This window comes from Vigna radiata, chromosome 5 (genome assembly GCF_000741045.1).
Source record: "Vigna radiata var. radiata cultivar VC1973A chromosome 5, Vradiata_ver6, whole genome shotgun sequence".
Lineage (NCBI taxonomy): Eukaryota > Viridiplantae > Streptophyta > Magnoliopsida > Fabales > Fabaceae > Vigna > Vigna radiata.
In genome coordinates this window covers 24,237,621-24,253,286 of record NC_028355.1, presented here as the reverse complement: position 1 = coordinate 24,253,286, position 15,666 = coordinate 24,237,621, and the positions used below count along the sequence as shown (strand labels likewise).

The 15,666-nt window shown below is 32.7% G+C and overlaps 2 protein-coding genes across 4 annotated transcripts; both read right to left on the bottom strand.

The window, feature by feature from the left end:
• Positions 1–551: 551 nt before the first annotated feature.
• Positions 552–4,920, bottom strand: LOC106759877 (5'-methylthioadenosine/S-adenosylhomocysteine nucleosidase 2). Its single transcript, XM_014643248.2, has 8 exons — positions 4,771–4,920; positions 4,619–4,682; positions 4,262–4,353; positions 3,852–3,958; positions 3,013–3,087; positions 2,322–2,396; positions 1,316–1,408; positions 552–1,112 (listed from the first exon to the last, which is right to left on the bottom strand). Exons 1-8 carry the CDS (start codon positions 4,871–4,873, stop codon positions 915–917), a joined length of 807 nt encoding a protein of 268 aa, XP_014498734.1. The 5' UTR covers positions 4,874–4,920; the 3' UTR covers positions 552–914.
• A 2,638-nt stretch (positions 4,921–7,558) lies between these two features.
• LOC106760501 (DEAD-box ATP-dependent RNA helicase 47, mitochondrial) lies at positions 7,559–14,853 on the bottom strand. 3 transcript variants are annotated; one of them, XR_002667938.1, is made up of 6 exons: positions 12,529–14,743; positions 10,905–10,979; positions 9,374–9,448; positions 8,635–8,738; positions 8,104–8,196; positions 7,559–7,946 (listed from the first exon to the last, which is right to left on the bottom strand). XR_002667938.1 is itself a non-coding variant. In XM_022781092.1 (2 exons), exon 1 carries the CDS (start codon positions 14,192–14,194, stop codon positions 12,530–12,532), a length of 1,665 nt encoding a protein of 554 aa, XP_022636813.1. In that variant the 5' UTR covers positions 14,195–14,743; the 3' UTR covers positions 11,647–11,752; position 12,529. The 3 variants fall into 3 exon arrangements, 2 of the variants coding, with proteins under 2 accessions (XP_022636813.1, XP_022636814.1); XM_022781092.1 differs by lacking the exons at positions 7,559–7,946; positions 8,104–8,196; positions 8,635–8,738; positions 9,374–9,448; positions 10,905–10,979 and adding an exon at positions 11,647–11,752; XM_022781093.1 differs by lacking the exons at positions 7,559–7,946; positions 8,104–8,196; positions 8,635–8,738; positions 9,374–9,448; positions 10,905–10,979 and having other exon boundaries at positions 12,309–14,647; positions 14,738–14,853.
• Positions 14,854–15,666: the final 813 nt, after the last annotated feature.

The following is a 15,666-nucleotide window of genomic DNA, read 5'->3' as shown; positions in this document are numbered from 1 at the left end:
TAATTTTAATATATATTTGGTAGCGCTTAAAATTGGAAGAAACAACAACTTACTTGTATTAAAATAATTTAAATAGAATAAGATTAAATAAGTTAAACTAAATAAACATGTAAATAGCCTTTTAGGTAAGCTTTTACAAAATTGATTTTAGGTAATTTATGTTTAAATACTTTTTTTAAAAGGTACGCTTGCAGTAAAACTTTAAATCTATTTTCAATTCATAAGCTACTAAAAGTTATTTTGTCTCAGTATTAATTTTAAAACCATAATCAATTCCTTAACACGAGATCAGATAAAGACAAGCCCAAACATTAACTACAGGCCAATTTTACTGTATTTCTAGAGCCACGAAGCACGAAGATAAGGTTTTTTGTTGTGCACATTACCATGGAAGGCTTGTGTTTGAGCTTAGTATTAACACAATGTCCTTGTTTACTGTCCGAGTTTCATTAGCTTACGTGTTTGTATAAGAAATAAGGCTATTTGGATTGCCTCAGGCCTGAACAATGAATATTCATAGGCCATAGTGGCAAATTCATATCCCAAACATATGAGGGCAACCATACAATAGGAAACTTCATTATTAACATCAAGCTACTCATACATTTCATCATCATGGAAAATTTGAGACAATACTCAAACATATTCCTTTAAGTGGTTCACTTAGAAGTATATATCATTGTACATGTTTACAATGATTGCCACAATCTTTGCCAGACAACTTAGACAGCCTGCAAGGTCAGAACAGAACAGGCACAAAAGAGAGGAAAGTGGTGGGGGCAGCAATGTCTTCAATTTATAAGTTTGTATTTTTTTTCTTAAATCTCACAAATTCCCAATCAATGATGGTAGTGTACAATTGGAGCCCACCGAGCAACATTGCTTATAGCAAAACTCAATCTGAAATTGGGTTGTCAAAGTTCAGCTATGCTCTTTCCATTAATAAAATTGATAACCTTTTCAACTGCCAGGTCAAGTTTAGCAGTTACAGCTGCTAAATTTTGCAGGAATTCTTCTGCAGTTGGTTTGTCACCATCAATGATATCAGTCACGGCTTTTACAAAAACTGCAGGAACTTTCAGAAGTTCAGCAACATAAGCAATAGCTGCTCCCTGGAGAAAAAGTTGAAACGGGGAGTTAAAGCCAATATTCAACAATGGAAGAACTACTATTAGTTATCATTCAGTTCTCTGCAATTTAAGCGGGGGTTTATTTTATGTAATAAGGTGTGATTTATGAAAATGTAGATTCATGCCATTCCCCATAGATTAACAGACAATCCCACAGTCTAGAGTAACCGAATTTATCAGGTTACCTCCATATCTTTAAGTGTGGCATCATTTGCAATGATGGATGATTCATCCTGTGGTGACATATCTAAAGAGTCACCAGTTGACAATTTAGCCACCTGAAATATGCATAGATTTTAATTGGGTTTAAGTTCTGCACAATTTATCTAAACAAAAAGAACCGACCATAATAACACCAGGAAACAAACCAAAGGACATTTTTCATCTGTTTGAACTGTAAAATGGAACATCTCCTTTCTTCTGTCTAGGATCTTTTATTTTGTGTGAAAGTGATCTACTATTGTTATGATAGAAGTTAAAGCAATTTATTTATTTGCAAGATTTTCAATGCAAACCAGCAATACATTTGTAACCTCCTCATACACCAATATTCAAGACAACTATTCCATTCAGTTTACTGTATAGGGTATGGGTCCAAACTCCAAAACTATGCCAAAATTGTATTGCCTTGCCTGGCCTCTAAAGAACACATAAAGGTAATAAGCAATAACAGAGAGATAAATACATTAATAACTAGACAAAAGTAATGGTCAACAACCTGGAAACTTAACATTTCTTAGATTGTCATAAAAAAAAAGGCTTTATGGATTTTCCATTCATCTATGATTAATTATTCATAGCTTGACATTGTTTGATAGAAAACACATGTAAATCTCTACTTTATCAGAAAGAAATGTTTATCCTACAAGGCATACCAATTCATAAACTAGGCTACACATACATCTTACGCATCCAAGATATCAGCAGGAGTGACTAATCTCAAGTGTACTCCTAGTCAAAGCATCAAGCCAAGACAATCCTAAAAAACATGACAATTTGTGTGATCAAAGGTACAAACTTCACAAAAGTGAGCAGGGCAGTTCTTCAATCTAGGTAATCTGGTTAAATGAAATCTACCTCAGAATTTGGGATGACAACATTTTGTGATATCGAGGTAATTGTTGGCAATGTGAATTTTAAATAAAATGTTTTCTTTTCAGGAGCAAATACATATTAGCAAATAACACTCACCTTTAGATTAAGCTCCTTTACAAGGTTGGGTGCTTCAAAAGCTTTACGTAAACCAACACCGTACAGATCAAAAACCTGCAAAAGATATCAAACATATTATAGATGCTGATGTCTAAACTTCTACCTCACTACATTGCAAGCATGAAACAAAGTATCAATGAATTAAAAATTAATTCACAAGTATCAATGAAAAATATCAAAATATGTTATGGTAACTCTCGGCCAATTGTTTCTATGCAAGATTCTTAACTGGAACAACTTAAAATTATAAAAGAAAACATAGCATTTAACCCGATATGTTAATAAGTCAAAATTAACGATATTGATAGGTCAACCACATTACTCTTTCCCTATTTTTTCTCTGATGGTTCAATATGAACTAGAGCGAGATGAGTATATCATGCTTTATGGTAGATAGAACATTATTGGAATTAAAAAAGAGCGCATGTAAAATGAACCAAATCCTAAGAAGATAAAAATAAGTCCAAACTAAATAAATGATACTATTCTTATCCTCTTTCCCCATTTTCCTCCAGTACACAGCAAAAAAAAAATACCACCACAAAACAATAGATATTATATGCATTGCAATCTTAAATATCAAGTTGACATGGTCAAACATACTTCAAGTAGAGAAGGGGGCAAAGACAAAGCAATCAAGAGCTACCAAAAGGAATAACAAAACACTTACGGGTATGGGTATTCTTCTGTCGTGAAAGGCACAATCTGATACAATGAACACATCACCAATACTAGCTCCTTTGGCCTGAAAGCATCCAGTAATGAACCCTACTTAGATAAATATGCTCATGCATATATCAATCCATTTATCTGTGACTGCATCATACTATGTTTAGCTACATACTCTATCGTTATAATATTTTAATTTACTATGAAGAGTTACTATTTGTTATATATACATCAATTGTACAGACAGGTAAGCATAATCTTGTCATCAATAGATTGCAATCATATGGTCAGTCAAGCCACTTAAAATAGTCATACACTTTAGTTTAATCCATTTCTTGATTACTAAACAATTTCTATATAAAATTATAAAGCACAATCGATGGCTATCATTGTTTGCAAATAATGTTTTAGTTTAACTTTGTTTGATCACTTATTGTAAGTTATAAGAACATTTTTTAGAAGACAAAAAAAATTATTTAACATAGATTACAGGATGAAAATATTTTCTTTTAAATGTGTACACTGTACAATTACAACAACGATTTCCTGTAAATAAAAAAGCAGTTGTATCAATCACACCAAGAGGGCATGTAAAAAAGGGAAAACATTGCAACAAATAATTAATTCGTATATTGAAAATAAATATGACTACAATTCCACAGGAAGGAGGATCAAAGCTAGCTGAACAAGGAAGAGATCAACAAATAGCACAATGTACCCTAAGGTTACCCCAAAGCCACACCAAATAGCACATTTTTTAAGGTACATACATTTTTAGGGGGTACAAAACTAGAAAATCAGCTATCCTAAGGCTATTGCTCAGGGCAAAACAGTGCTTACCTTAAAGCCACCAGCAGTTCCTGCATTGATGATCAGGTCTGGTTGTAACGTTTGTATAGCGGCATATGTTACAAGAGCAGATGATATTGTGCCTACGCTATCAACTCCTGAAAGAAATAGATCAGAACTCTGCCAAAATGAAAACTAGCAGTCAAAACAAATTTGCCGCTTTCTTGAAGACATGGAATGGAGGCATGTCATAGTTATACCGACAGACATTCAAACTCCTGCCCATGATGTAACATATTCAAGAAGCAAAATCCAGGCTTCATAAAAGCGGGCAGAAATCATGTTTTTATATTTGTTCCTAGAGGTTTGGATAGGGAAAAGCTTCATAGCAACCCATTCATTATAACCATCTCATCACATTTCTTCCAACCAATCAAATTGAAAAGGACCAACATCCTTACCTAAAACAGGATCTTTTCCAGGCCAGATCAAGCTTAAATTGAGATTTTTGTATGTCCCACGATAACGGACCCAGGGAACTCCTTGTGGAAACCTGTCACATTGTGCACAGACAGACAGACACTTTATTTCAAACCCTCAGTAACAAATAAATCAATAATTGAAAAACAAAAACAAAAAATAGTCCAAACAATGGTAAGATGCTGCATGAAAATAAAAAATAATTTATAAACAACATAACAAGATACAATATTTCATTTCAAGCAAGGTTAAAAAAACGGGGGGGGGGGGGGGGGGGGGGATTAACTAATTGGAACAAGTAGTCTTAAAACCTAAGAAAATAAAAGAGAGATACATACGGAGAATTAGGTTCCTCGGTGAGCTGGAATCTGTTGACGATGGGAAGTGCCTCCGTCTGCATAGCTGTTATTCATTCGATACAACATTAAACAATAAGACGATCAAATAGAAGACAAAATGGAAGATAACATAACACAAGATCGTAGGGTACCAATGATGATGACGATGTTAGAAATGGGTTTGTTCTGGGAAGCCATGGCTTGCTGGTCAGGAGGAGGAGGAGGAGCTTCTGATTGGTCCCCAAGCGCAGCCATGACTATTTGTTGCAGATTCCTACTACTTTTCTCTTCTATCTCTGTCTCGATTTCCACATTAAATAATATATATATATATATATATATATATATATATATATATATATATATATATATATATACACACGGAGTTTCCTAATATGCGTACGCCCTGTTTTTCAGTTGGTACATTTTAGCAATGTGTACTGGGTTTCAGTAGACAAAAATACCCTTATATCATGAATTCTAAGTTTTAAGGTTAAGGGTATTTTAATAATTTTCATTCTCAAAATTAAAAAAATAAAAAAAGAAACCCCAAATTCCTTATCCATCTCCCTCATTCCTCTCAACCTTTCTCTTTCTTCTCTTTCACCCCAACATTTTCTCTGCCATCCCTACTCTATTTCTAATTGAAAAAAATAAAAAACATTTGTCTTATTTTAATAATTTTCATTCTCAAAATTAAAAAAAAAAAAGAAACCCCAAACCCTTACTCACCTCTTTTATTCCTCTCCAACCCTTTCTCTTTCATCTCTCTCACTCAACACATTTCCTCTGTCATCTCTACACTAGCTTTAACTAAAAAAACACTCATTGTTAAATAAAATGGTTAGAGAAAAAAAAAATACTTACATGAATAAAAAAATTAAAGCACCTAATTTTTTTCTTTATATAATTATAAATAAAATTTCAAGATTTAGAATTTTTATTGTTTGATTTTATAATTGAGAATTTTATTGTATTTTGATTTGTTTTTTTCTTTAGTAAAGGAAAACAAGTTAATGAATTTCTACCAAAAAAATTAAATGGCCACATATCAATGTTAGTAGTCTCAGAATGTAAAGGAATGTAAAGGAAGGATGCTCATAAGTCTTGGTGCAAGTTGTGCCCGTTGACTGTAATATATATAGTGAAGATAATGAAATTAAAGAAATTTTGAATGAACTTTTTTCGAAAGGTGAATATGACTCAACTCTTTACAAAAGTAAATCGTTTAATAATGAATGTTTTTTAGTTGGAGCTAGTGTAGAGATGACAGAGAAAATGTTTGAGTGAGAGAGATGAAGGAGAAAGGGTTGAGAGGAATGAAAGAGGTGAGTAAGGGTTTGAGGCTTTCTTTTTTTTAGTTTTGAGAATGAAAATGATTAAAATAAGACAAGTGTTTCTGATTTTTTTTCAATTGGAGCTAGAGTAGGGATGACAGAGAAAATGTTGGAATGAAAGAGATGAAAGAGAAATAGTTGAGAGGAATGAGAGAGATGGGTAAGGGTTTGGGGGTTTCTTTTTTTATTTTTTTAATTTTNAGAATGAAAATTATTAAAATACCCTTAACCTTAAAACTTAGAATTAATGATATATAGAGGTATTTTTGTCTACTGAAACCCGGTACACATTGCTAAAATGTACCAACTGAAAAACAGACGTACGCAAGTTAGCAAACCCCTATATATATATATATANTATATATATATATATATATATATATATATATATATATATATATATATATATAAGTACGATATACTTTGTTAACTTGGGTAGTGCCAAATTCAACCTATTGATCACTTGTCTAATTTCTTAATTTCTGGATTAGAGTGTTTATAATTAACGTCTAATAATAATAACATTATTATTATTATTATTATTACTATTATTATTGTAAAATTATTATTGTAAACTGTTAAATAATATAAATTTTGGGGGAACTAAAAATTATATTTGAAAATTTGCAAAAAGACTAAAAAATAAATTCACTAAATTATAATAAAATGTAATACATCCCACACCATAAATAGTTTATATTGTTAACTAAAAAAAATAATTTTTGTGAGTTCTTATCCAATTAATATAATAACCAATTAAAAAAATAATTTTTGTGAGTTCCGAAGTAGTTGTTATCCAATTAATATAATTACCATGTCATATATAATATATAATAGATATAATAGGTATGTGTGTTTCTGGATAAACTTTTATTTTATTGAATATTAGAAGAAGGAAAATTGAAATTAACTTTTCCATAAACTAAAAATAGTTTATTCATAAATTAATGTGTATAAGTTCTTATATAATTTAAGTAATTTTTTTATTTTCAATGTTAGTTTATATAGAACTTTTTATTTTTCACAAATTTTGATGAAGAATAATTTTCTTCCATAGCATATTTTTTCAATTATAATAAATCTCTTGAAGGATGGTATTAATTTATTATAATTTTATATTTGAATGTAATCTATACATAGAATATATAAATTTTAATTTTAGTTATATACATTGTACCATATAAAATACCAGTATAATATATTTATAAATTAAGAACATGTATTATATTTCATTACGATATTTAAACTGAAGGATTTTACGTAAATTATTCAAAAAATAAGGCCAAGTTGATATTAGTAGGATTAATTCTAGAAAAAATAATTTATCTTACAAATATCACTAATGTTCGTTATTCCCTGATTTTGGATAAATATAATCATATCCTGCAATTTAAACCTAAATAGTAAATACGTTTTTGACGAATTTCGATTTTGTTGGGCTTGATGAAAGCTCCACTAAATATAACTTTACTTTTGTTTGTCATGAAGCAATGATTATTCTCTATATAGTTTGTTATTTTTCTCAAACTTGGTTCGTGTACATGTATACTGTGAATGCCACAAATTTTGACTGAGAACTTGTACAGCCAGCAAGGCCAGAATAGTACGACAGAGAGAAAGGAGGAAGGGTTGCAATATCTTCAGTTTATACTGGGTTTAATTTTTCTAAAGTTTCAAACAAATTCCTAATCAATAACGAGTGTTCTAGCTGAAGCCCACCATGATTGAATATACAACGACTTGGAAGGTGAAATTTGCTTGTCAAAGTTCAGATAACGATTTTCCATTAATAAAATTAATAACTTGTTCAACAGCCGGGTCAAGTGCATCAGCTACTGCTGCCAAATTCTCCAGGAATTCTTCTACAATCGGTTTGTCACCATCAACGATATTAGTTACAGCTTTTACAAAAATTGCAGGAACTTTCAGAAGGTCAGCAACATAAGCAATAGCTGCTCCCTGGAAGAAAATGTTGAAACTGGGAGTTAAGCCTATATTACACGGTTGAAAGATCAGAACAATTACTAGTTAGTTATTCAGTCCTCTGATACTTAAATGGGGATTTATTTGATGACACGACATGTTATTTGAGGATATGTGGATTCATGCAATTCCCAATAGATGAGTGGAATTTCCCAGTCAGTTTACCTCCATATCTATAACTGTCGCATCATTTGCCATGATTAATGATTCATCCTGCAGTGTCATGTCTAAAGAGTCACCGGTAGACAATTTACCCACCTGAAAATATGCGCAAATGTCGTTTAAAGTTCAAGTTTTACATATAAGTAATGTAAAAACAACGATAGAATCGGGCAACAAATACACAGTGAAGCAAATCAAGGCACATGTGTACTTGATCTTCAACTGTAAAATGGATTATTGAACATATCCATGCTCCAGAGTATGATGTTCATCTGGTGTGAAGACTACTATTATTATATAGGTTAAATCGGCTTATTCACTTGCAAGATATTAATGCAAAGGCAGCAATGTATTTGTAACCTCATCTTACACTAATGGTAATAAAGGAAAAACCGGTTCCATTCAATTCCCTCTAAATTGGGTATGGGATCAAACTATGACAAGATTGCGCCACCTTGCCTCAAATTAGGTATGAGTCAAATGAAGAAACATAAACATAAAGTATTAACAGCAAGAGATAAATGTATTAATGACCTGAACAAAGTAAAGGCCAACAACTTGGCAGAAGCTAGACAATTTTTTTTGCATTGGCATAAAATGGTTTGCTTTCTTCGTTCCCTGATTGCATATTAGACTGACTGAAAATGAATTAAACATGTAAATCTCTAATTTATCAGCAGAGATGTATATCCAACGAGCCAAATAAGAAAAATAGATTAGACATATCTTTTGGCACATGACGAGTGTTAGCAACTCACTCATTAATATACATCTTCTAACACTCTTATAGGGCTTGAAACTTATTGGGATCTTTGTGATTTCCAATTAATTTTAGTCAACAAAAAAAGTGTATTCAAAATAATGTATAGAAGAATGCATTCCTAACATTTCTCTTGCGCAGATTATTATATGTTGGCTTCAAAATTAGTCCTTGATCGTCTAATCATACGCATATTGTTATCAGTAAGAATCTAATCCAAAATGAACTCCAAAGTGTCAAGCCAAGACAATCATAAAAATAGGAAGATAACTTTTGTGCTCGAATGCACAAACTTCACAAGATGGCATTTGCATCTCTTCAATCCAGGTAATCCGGTTAACAGATGGCAAATGATTCAGATGACAATATTTTGTGATATCGAGGGATTTGGGTTGGAAATATAAATTTTGAATAAGATTAGCTGTTAATTTTTTGTTTTGATCGGCAAGATTAACCGTTATGGAGAGTTTTGTTTTCAGCAGAAGCGTATACATTTTATCAAATATTACTCACCTTTAGATTCAGCTCCTTTGTAAGGTTTGGTGTATCAAAGGCTTTACGTAAACCAACTCCAAACAGATCGAAACCCTGCAAGACATTTCATGTCTATATATATTAATGTTTACAGAAAAACTTCTTACTCACTACATTGTGAGCACGGAGCAGCTTTGTTCTTGTTCACCCCCCTCACCCCCAGAAAGGGTTAAAAGATAAACCTGTACATCTATTTAGCATTCATCTCACAAATGAAATATCTCAACAAAAGTTTTAAAATTTTAAATCCACTAGTATTGACCAATAATTATTGAAATAAGTTACTCTATGTCTCTAGCCAAATTGTTGTTAATAAGATTCCTAACCGACAATTGAAAACTTTATGAGAAAAATACTACGTAATCCTCTGGATTAATTACCTAACACACTATAAGCCTTTAAAACCTAACTTGACATAATTTTGGTATATAGTAATTGCACAAATGATATCGATAGGTCAACTACCATACTTACTATTAAGCAGTGAGTTTAAGTCTAAATTGTCCAAACAAAACCAACTTGTAAGATTGTCTCTATTTGAATTGTATTTTAAGTTAATAATATATGCAAATTGATTAAGTTAATATATAAGAGAAAAATAATAAGAGTAGTAAGAAATAACTTAATATTAGTGGTAGAAATCACAAATATAATAAAGAAACAAAAGAGAGAGAAAAAAGAGAAACATGTATCAGTTTTACAAAATATTTCAAAATAGCGATTACTTCTAAAAAATCAATTAACGATTATATTTTAAAAAATAATCATTTAATAATTATATTATAAAATATAAAATGGAAATAAAAATTCTATACACAAAAAGATATATCCTCTTTATATATAGGTATAGATACTATAATTTAGTCTTATCTTTAATAGACATAGAATCTCCAACACACATCTTTCAGGCCAAGGTATGTACAACTCATGCAATGGATGAGATATTTGTGAGTGGTCTGTAGCGAATAACACTACATGTTCTACAAACCTCGTTAGGATAGGATTTAATATCATATTAGAAAGTCAGTTTAAGTCTAATTAAACCTCACCAAATTAGTTTGTAAGGTGGTGATTGTCTTTACTTAAACACTGGAAATTGATCTTATTTTCAATTGATGTAGGATTTCCAACCGTTACTCATATTTTCCTTTGTGATCAATGGGGAAAATAAAGCATAAGAAGTATATCAAGCTGATATGCTGAAATAATTTAACGATAATTCTTTTTCCTGGTTTAAATAATATTATTGGAAATAAAGAAGAAATACAAGTTAGAAGAGAGACAAGCATCCCAAATAGATAGAACAAAAGCCAAAACAAGAGAAAGGATGTATTTTCTTAACCCTTCACACCTTCTCCCCCAACACATACGTAGTACCAAAACACTAACATCATAGATTATTCCATTAATTGCTTTCTTAAATAAAAACTTGACACAGCCAACTGCACTTCCAAACAGAGAAGAGTGTAAAAAACAACAATCGAGGACTATCAAGAGGAATTACACTTACAGGTATTGGGATTCTTCTGTCATGAAAAGCACAATCTGATATAATAAAAATATCCCCAATACTAGCTCCTTTGGCCTGAAAGCATTCAACAATAAACACTATTTAAAAAAATATGTTCATATGCACACACATGCATATAGCCGAATCATAATAATGTTAACAACTTGTATAATCATCATAAGATTTTGATTTACTGAGAGTTAATATTTGAATCATGTACACCAATGGGGTGGGCAACAACTGCACATGCTGGTAGAAAATAAGTTTGTCATCAACATGTCAGTCATATTGTCCATCCACAGAGTCATACATTTTAGCAATCAATTTCTTGATTACAGAACAATTTATATATAAAATTGTGAGACATAGAATCAATGATCATTTACAAATAATGCAACAGATTACTTGATTTTTACCATAAAACACTTATGTTATAAGTTTATTCATCACAAAAAAAAATAGAAAAATATAAGAAGCAGTATTTAACATAGATTACAGGATCATATTCAAAACAATTACATCAACTTGGCCACCGGTGTGGATAAAGAAGGAAAAACATTGTACCACATCTTTCGATAAACTATTGCAAAAATGAATAGGTCAATAATTTAACAGATAGAGGATCAAAACAAGCTAACCCAGGAAGAGATGCAAAAAATATAACATGGAGATTTGGGAGTTCAAAACTAGTAATCCGACAATTCTAACACTATTATTGCCATGGGAGAAGACAGTGCCAACCTTGAAGCCACCAGTAGTGCCTGCATTGATGATCAAGTCCGGTTGTAATGCTTGAATAGCAGCATATGTTACAAGAGCAGATGGTATTGTGCCTATACTATCAACCCCTGAAAGAAATGGATCAAGACTCGTAGCAGGCAAAACAAATTGCCACTCTCTCTCTTTATGTAGGTGGGGTCATGTTATAGTTGTTCTAAGAGACATCCAAACTACCACCCATGTAACACAATGAGGAAACAAAAAAAGTCTAATCTAGACAAAACTCAGCAGAAACCCTGTTATTCTTTTTCTATTGTTTGGTCATAGTGGTTTTGATTGCAACAGAAACTCGTTCATTCTTCCAAGCTTATCACTTTAATCAATACATCATTAACCTAATTAACAACGGTGACCCATCACAAATTTTGCCCATACTTAGAAGAACATGAACCTCTTATAATTTGAGTTTAAACATAATTAAATCTTACAGACCTAACAAAACTGTGGGCTCTCTAAAAGATGATTTCGTGCCTGAAGTGTGAAGTTCGTAGGACTCACTTTACTTAATAATGGTCCAATAGCTGATGATAAGATAAATTTAAACAGCTGTTAGAATAGATGATCCGATGCTACTGATTTTATATAAATCATGCTTTCCAAAGTAATCTGTGACCAAGTTGTTCATAAACACAAAGGCAATAACTCTATATCCAATAGAGAGAAAACTAATTGAATCAATAAGTGGTTTATGTGAAACAAATATAGGCTACCCTTATCACTTATCTGGTGTTCACTTATGTATAAGTTGTCAATAAGTACAATAGGTAAGAAGCAATATGAAGAATTATTAAATATAAGAACATGGAAACTGCATCAATGATAAATAACTTGTAAAATACAACACCTCAACTTGTAGAAGTGCTTAATGTTTTCTCTTCTTCAGTGATGAGTAGTTTCCCCTCTGAAAAATCACATGATGCAATTGGAATTCCCAGCTGCTTCTGCAATTTCTTCACAACAAACACTTCTGGTTCTTCACATATGGTTAACACTGTACCATTCCTACCAAGCCGACCAGTTCGGCCAGCCCGGTGTGCATAATGAATTGAATCTGTTGGCAAGTCAAGATTAACCACAAGATCACATTCTGCCACATCCAACCCTCTTGCAGACAATTCATTTGTCACCAGAACTCTCACCTCACCGTTCTTGAATTTCTTCAGGGTTGTTGACCTAGCAAGCTTCCCTAGATCCCCATGTAACTCCACAGCTTTCACTCCACGGGCCTCCAGCTTGAAGACAACATCCTTTAGCTGTTTAGTGTGGTTCATGAAAGCTATCACATATTTGGCATCCAGTGCATGAATACACCTTCTCAACACATCAACTTTGTGTTGCAACCTTGTCACACAGTAGTAGTGTTTCAGAGCAGGAGGCAGACTCTCCACAGCTGCTTGAGATGGCATAGCTGAGCTCGGCGAAGACCGGGATAGAGTGACAGGATCAGAGGGAGAGAAAGTTTCAAGTGGGACAATTTTCTTAGCTTGGACTAGAAGAGGGTCGCAACCCCAGCTTCTAGCAGCCCTTACAACAGAAAAGGGCACAGTTGCAGAAACCATGATTAACTGACGCTCAGTCTTTGCCGAATTTGAGTTTGGGTCTGCACTTGATCTCCTCCCTACATGCTCCAATATCCGGTGCATGTCTTCACGGAAATTGAAAGACAAGAGCTCATCAACTTCATCCAACACCAAATATCGACATCCATGAGTGCGAAGTTTCCCAGATGCACTCAGCTCTGCTATCCTACCAGGTGTGCCAACAACAATTGCAGGTTTGTTTTTCTTGAGAGCGTCTTCTTGTCTCGTTCGATTCGCACCCCCCACAAGTTGCTGAACCACTCTCTTGTTATCCATTCCTAGCACCTTCTCAAACTCCCTTACTATCTGCATTCCAAGCTCTCTAGAAGGAGCAACAATCACTGCTTCGATTCCTAACTTCTTCCCATTCTCATCACCATCATCACCTTTCACCCTCAGCGGTCCAACAACCGAGAGAATAGGAAGCAGATAAGCTAGTGTCTTCCCTGAACCAGTGTAAGACTGAATTATGACATCACGGTTGTTCAGAATGGAGGGAACTGCAGCAGACTGAACTTCAGTCGGAACAGTAAAACCCTCCTTCTCTAGCCTCTCAATCAACACATGTGAGAGCCCAAGTTCTGAAAATGACTTTGCAGCAAAAGGGGCAAACTCCATTTGTTGTTTTTCTACAACCTTAAATGCTTTCTTCTTCTTTTCAATAGTGTCAATGGGCTTTCCTTTGCTCTCGAGATTCTCACTGGGTGAACCAAATAGCTTAACCTTATTAGATTTGCTTCTGTTATCAGCTTCAGTTTCAGTTTGGAAACCTATGCTAGAGAGAGTGAGGGAACCATGACTAGGTTCCACCAGGCTCATACACTTCACACTAGTGTGCAATAAAACAGATCTAGAAGCGGCCAAAGCCCTTCTCAAGTGGAGTGACTCACTAACAAGCAGTAGAAAACTAGACGAAATCAAAGCTGACATCTTTTAAACAAGAAAAAAAGAACAATCTCGTATATGTTTTGTTCGTCCTCAAATGGGACAAAACAAATATTAATGGCTACTAAAACTGATGAGTTCCATCCAGGCGAGGAACCTTAGATCTGACGCAGAGCGAGCAGAGAAACGAACAATAGACGCAACGGAAGACCGGAATCGGAGAGAAACCTAGGTTTTGGGTTTCAATCGGTAAAAAGGTTAGGGTTCGAGGTAGGAAGGGTTCTAATCGGTGGAAAAGGTTGAGATTCGGTGAGAGAGAGGCTGAATCGGAGGAGAGGCTGATTTGAACGGTGAAAAGAGAAAATTCACCGATTGGATCTGTGGTGGAAGACGACGTACTGTGCTTGAGTGGAGAAACCCTAGCAGCGAAGTTATTTCAAAGTAGAGAATGTGAGAGTGTGGTTCTGTTGACGATGGGAAGTGCTTCTGTCTCCATAGCTGTTGTTCATTCCATTGAATACAGCATTAAATTAACACCATCAAAACAAAAACACTACAACGCATAAGATACAGCGGCGTGTAAGTTACCAACGACGATGACGATGTTTGATATGGGTCGGATATGAGGTTTGGGTTCACCCGCCATGCCTTCTTCCTCTGATTCTTTTGCTGCAGACTCTTAGTCCTGTTATCGCGCTATAACATTTTTTCTTTTTCAACAATAAAATGTCTCCTTTTAATTTTTATTATGTCCATGAAAATAATAGGTACGGTACGGCCAATTCTTTCGCAAAATTAATTATTTTTAATCAAGTCTTTATTAAACGATTTTTTTAATAAGTGTTTAAAATGTTTTTTGTTTAGATACTTTACTATTTTATTATCAATATTTTTATTTTGTGTACTTTAATTTACATGTAAGAATTATTTCATTTCAAAGTAATTTTTTTTTATATTAATTGGATATGAAAATTTTGTTTGACTCTCATCTATGTAGGAAAGAGGTATACTTATATCGTCCTTGTGTTTGTCCATCTATTATTCCAAATATTAACTATTTTCTTTACAAAAAAGTAAAATTTACTAAAAAAACACATGATAATATTAACTATTCGATGTCAAAATATATTAATTTTTTTTCTTCAATATCAAATGTTAAGAAATAAAAATTAATTATATATAAAATAAAAATAATAAATAATAATTAAATGAAAGTTAGATAATTATAAAAAATAATCATACATACATATATATATATATATATATATATATATATATATATTTAATCAATAATTTTTTTGACATTATAAACAAAATCAAACATGTTGAATAACCTCGAAAAAAAAATAATTAAAGTATATAAATGACTATAAACTTTAATATACACTTATTTACTAAAGTTAAAATCAACTTAAATTCCAATTTTTCAATTTGTACGACCAAGATATTTGCTTAATCATATTAGTAGTACAATTTTATTCTTCAATTGGTTCCAATAAATAGCATGTAGAATATTC

Excerpts from the sequence above, each read along its gene's own strand:
- LOC106760501 (XM_022781093.1), bottom strand. The coding sequence starts at position 14,194 with ATGTCAGCTTTGATTTCGTCTAGTTTTCTACTGCTTGTTAGTGAGTCA.
- LOC106759877 (XM_014643248.2), bottom strand. The coding sequence starts at position 4,873 with ATGGCTGCGCTTGGGGACCAATCAGAAGCTCCTCCTCCTCCTCCTGAC. Across the intron at positions 3,959-4,261 it reads TGGAAAAGATCCTGTTTTAG|GAGTTGATAGCGTAGGCACA; the intron begins GTAAGGATGTTG and ends TATTTCTTTCAG. Across the intron at positions 1,409-2,321 it reads TAAAGGAGCTTAATCTAAAG|GTGGCTAAATTGTCAACTGG; the intron begins GTGAGTGTTATT and ends TGCATATTTCAG.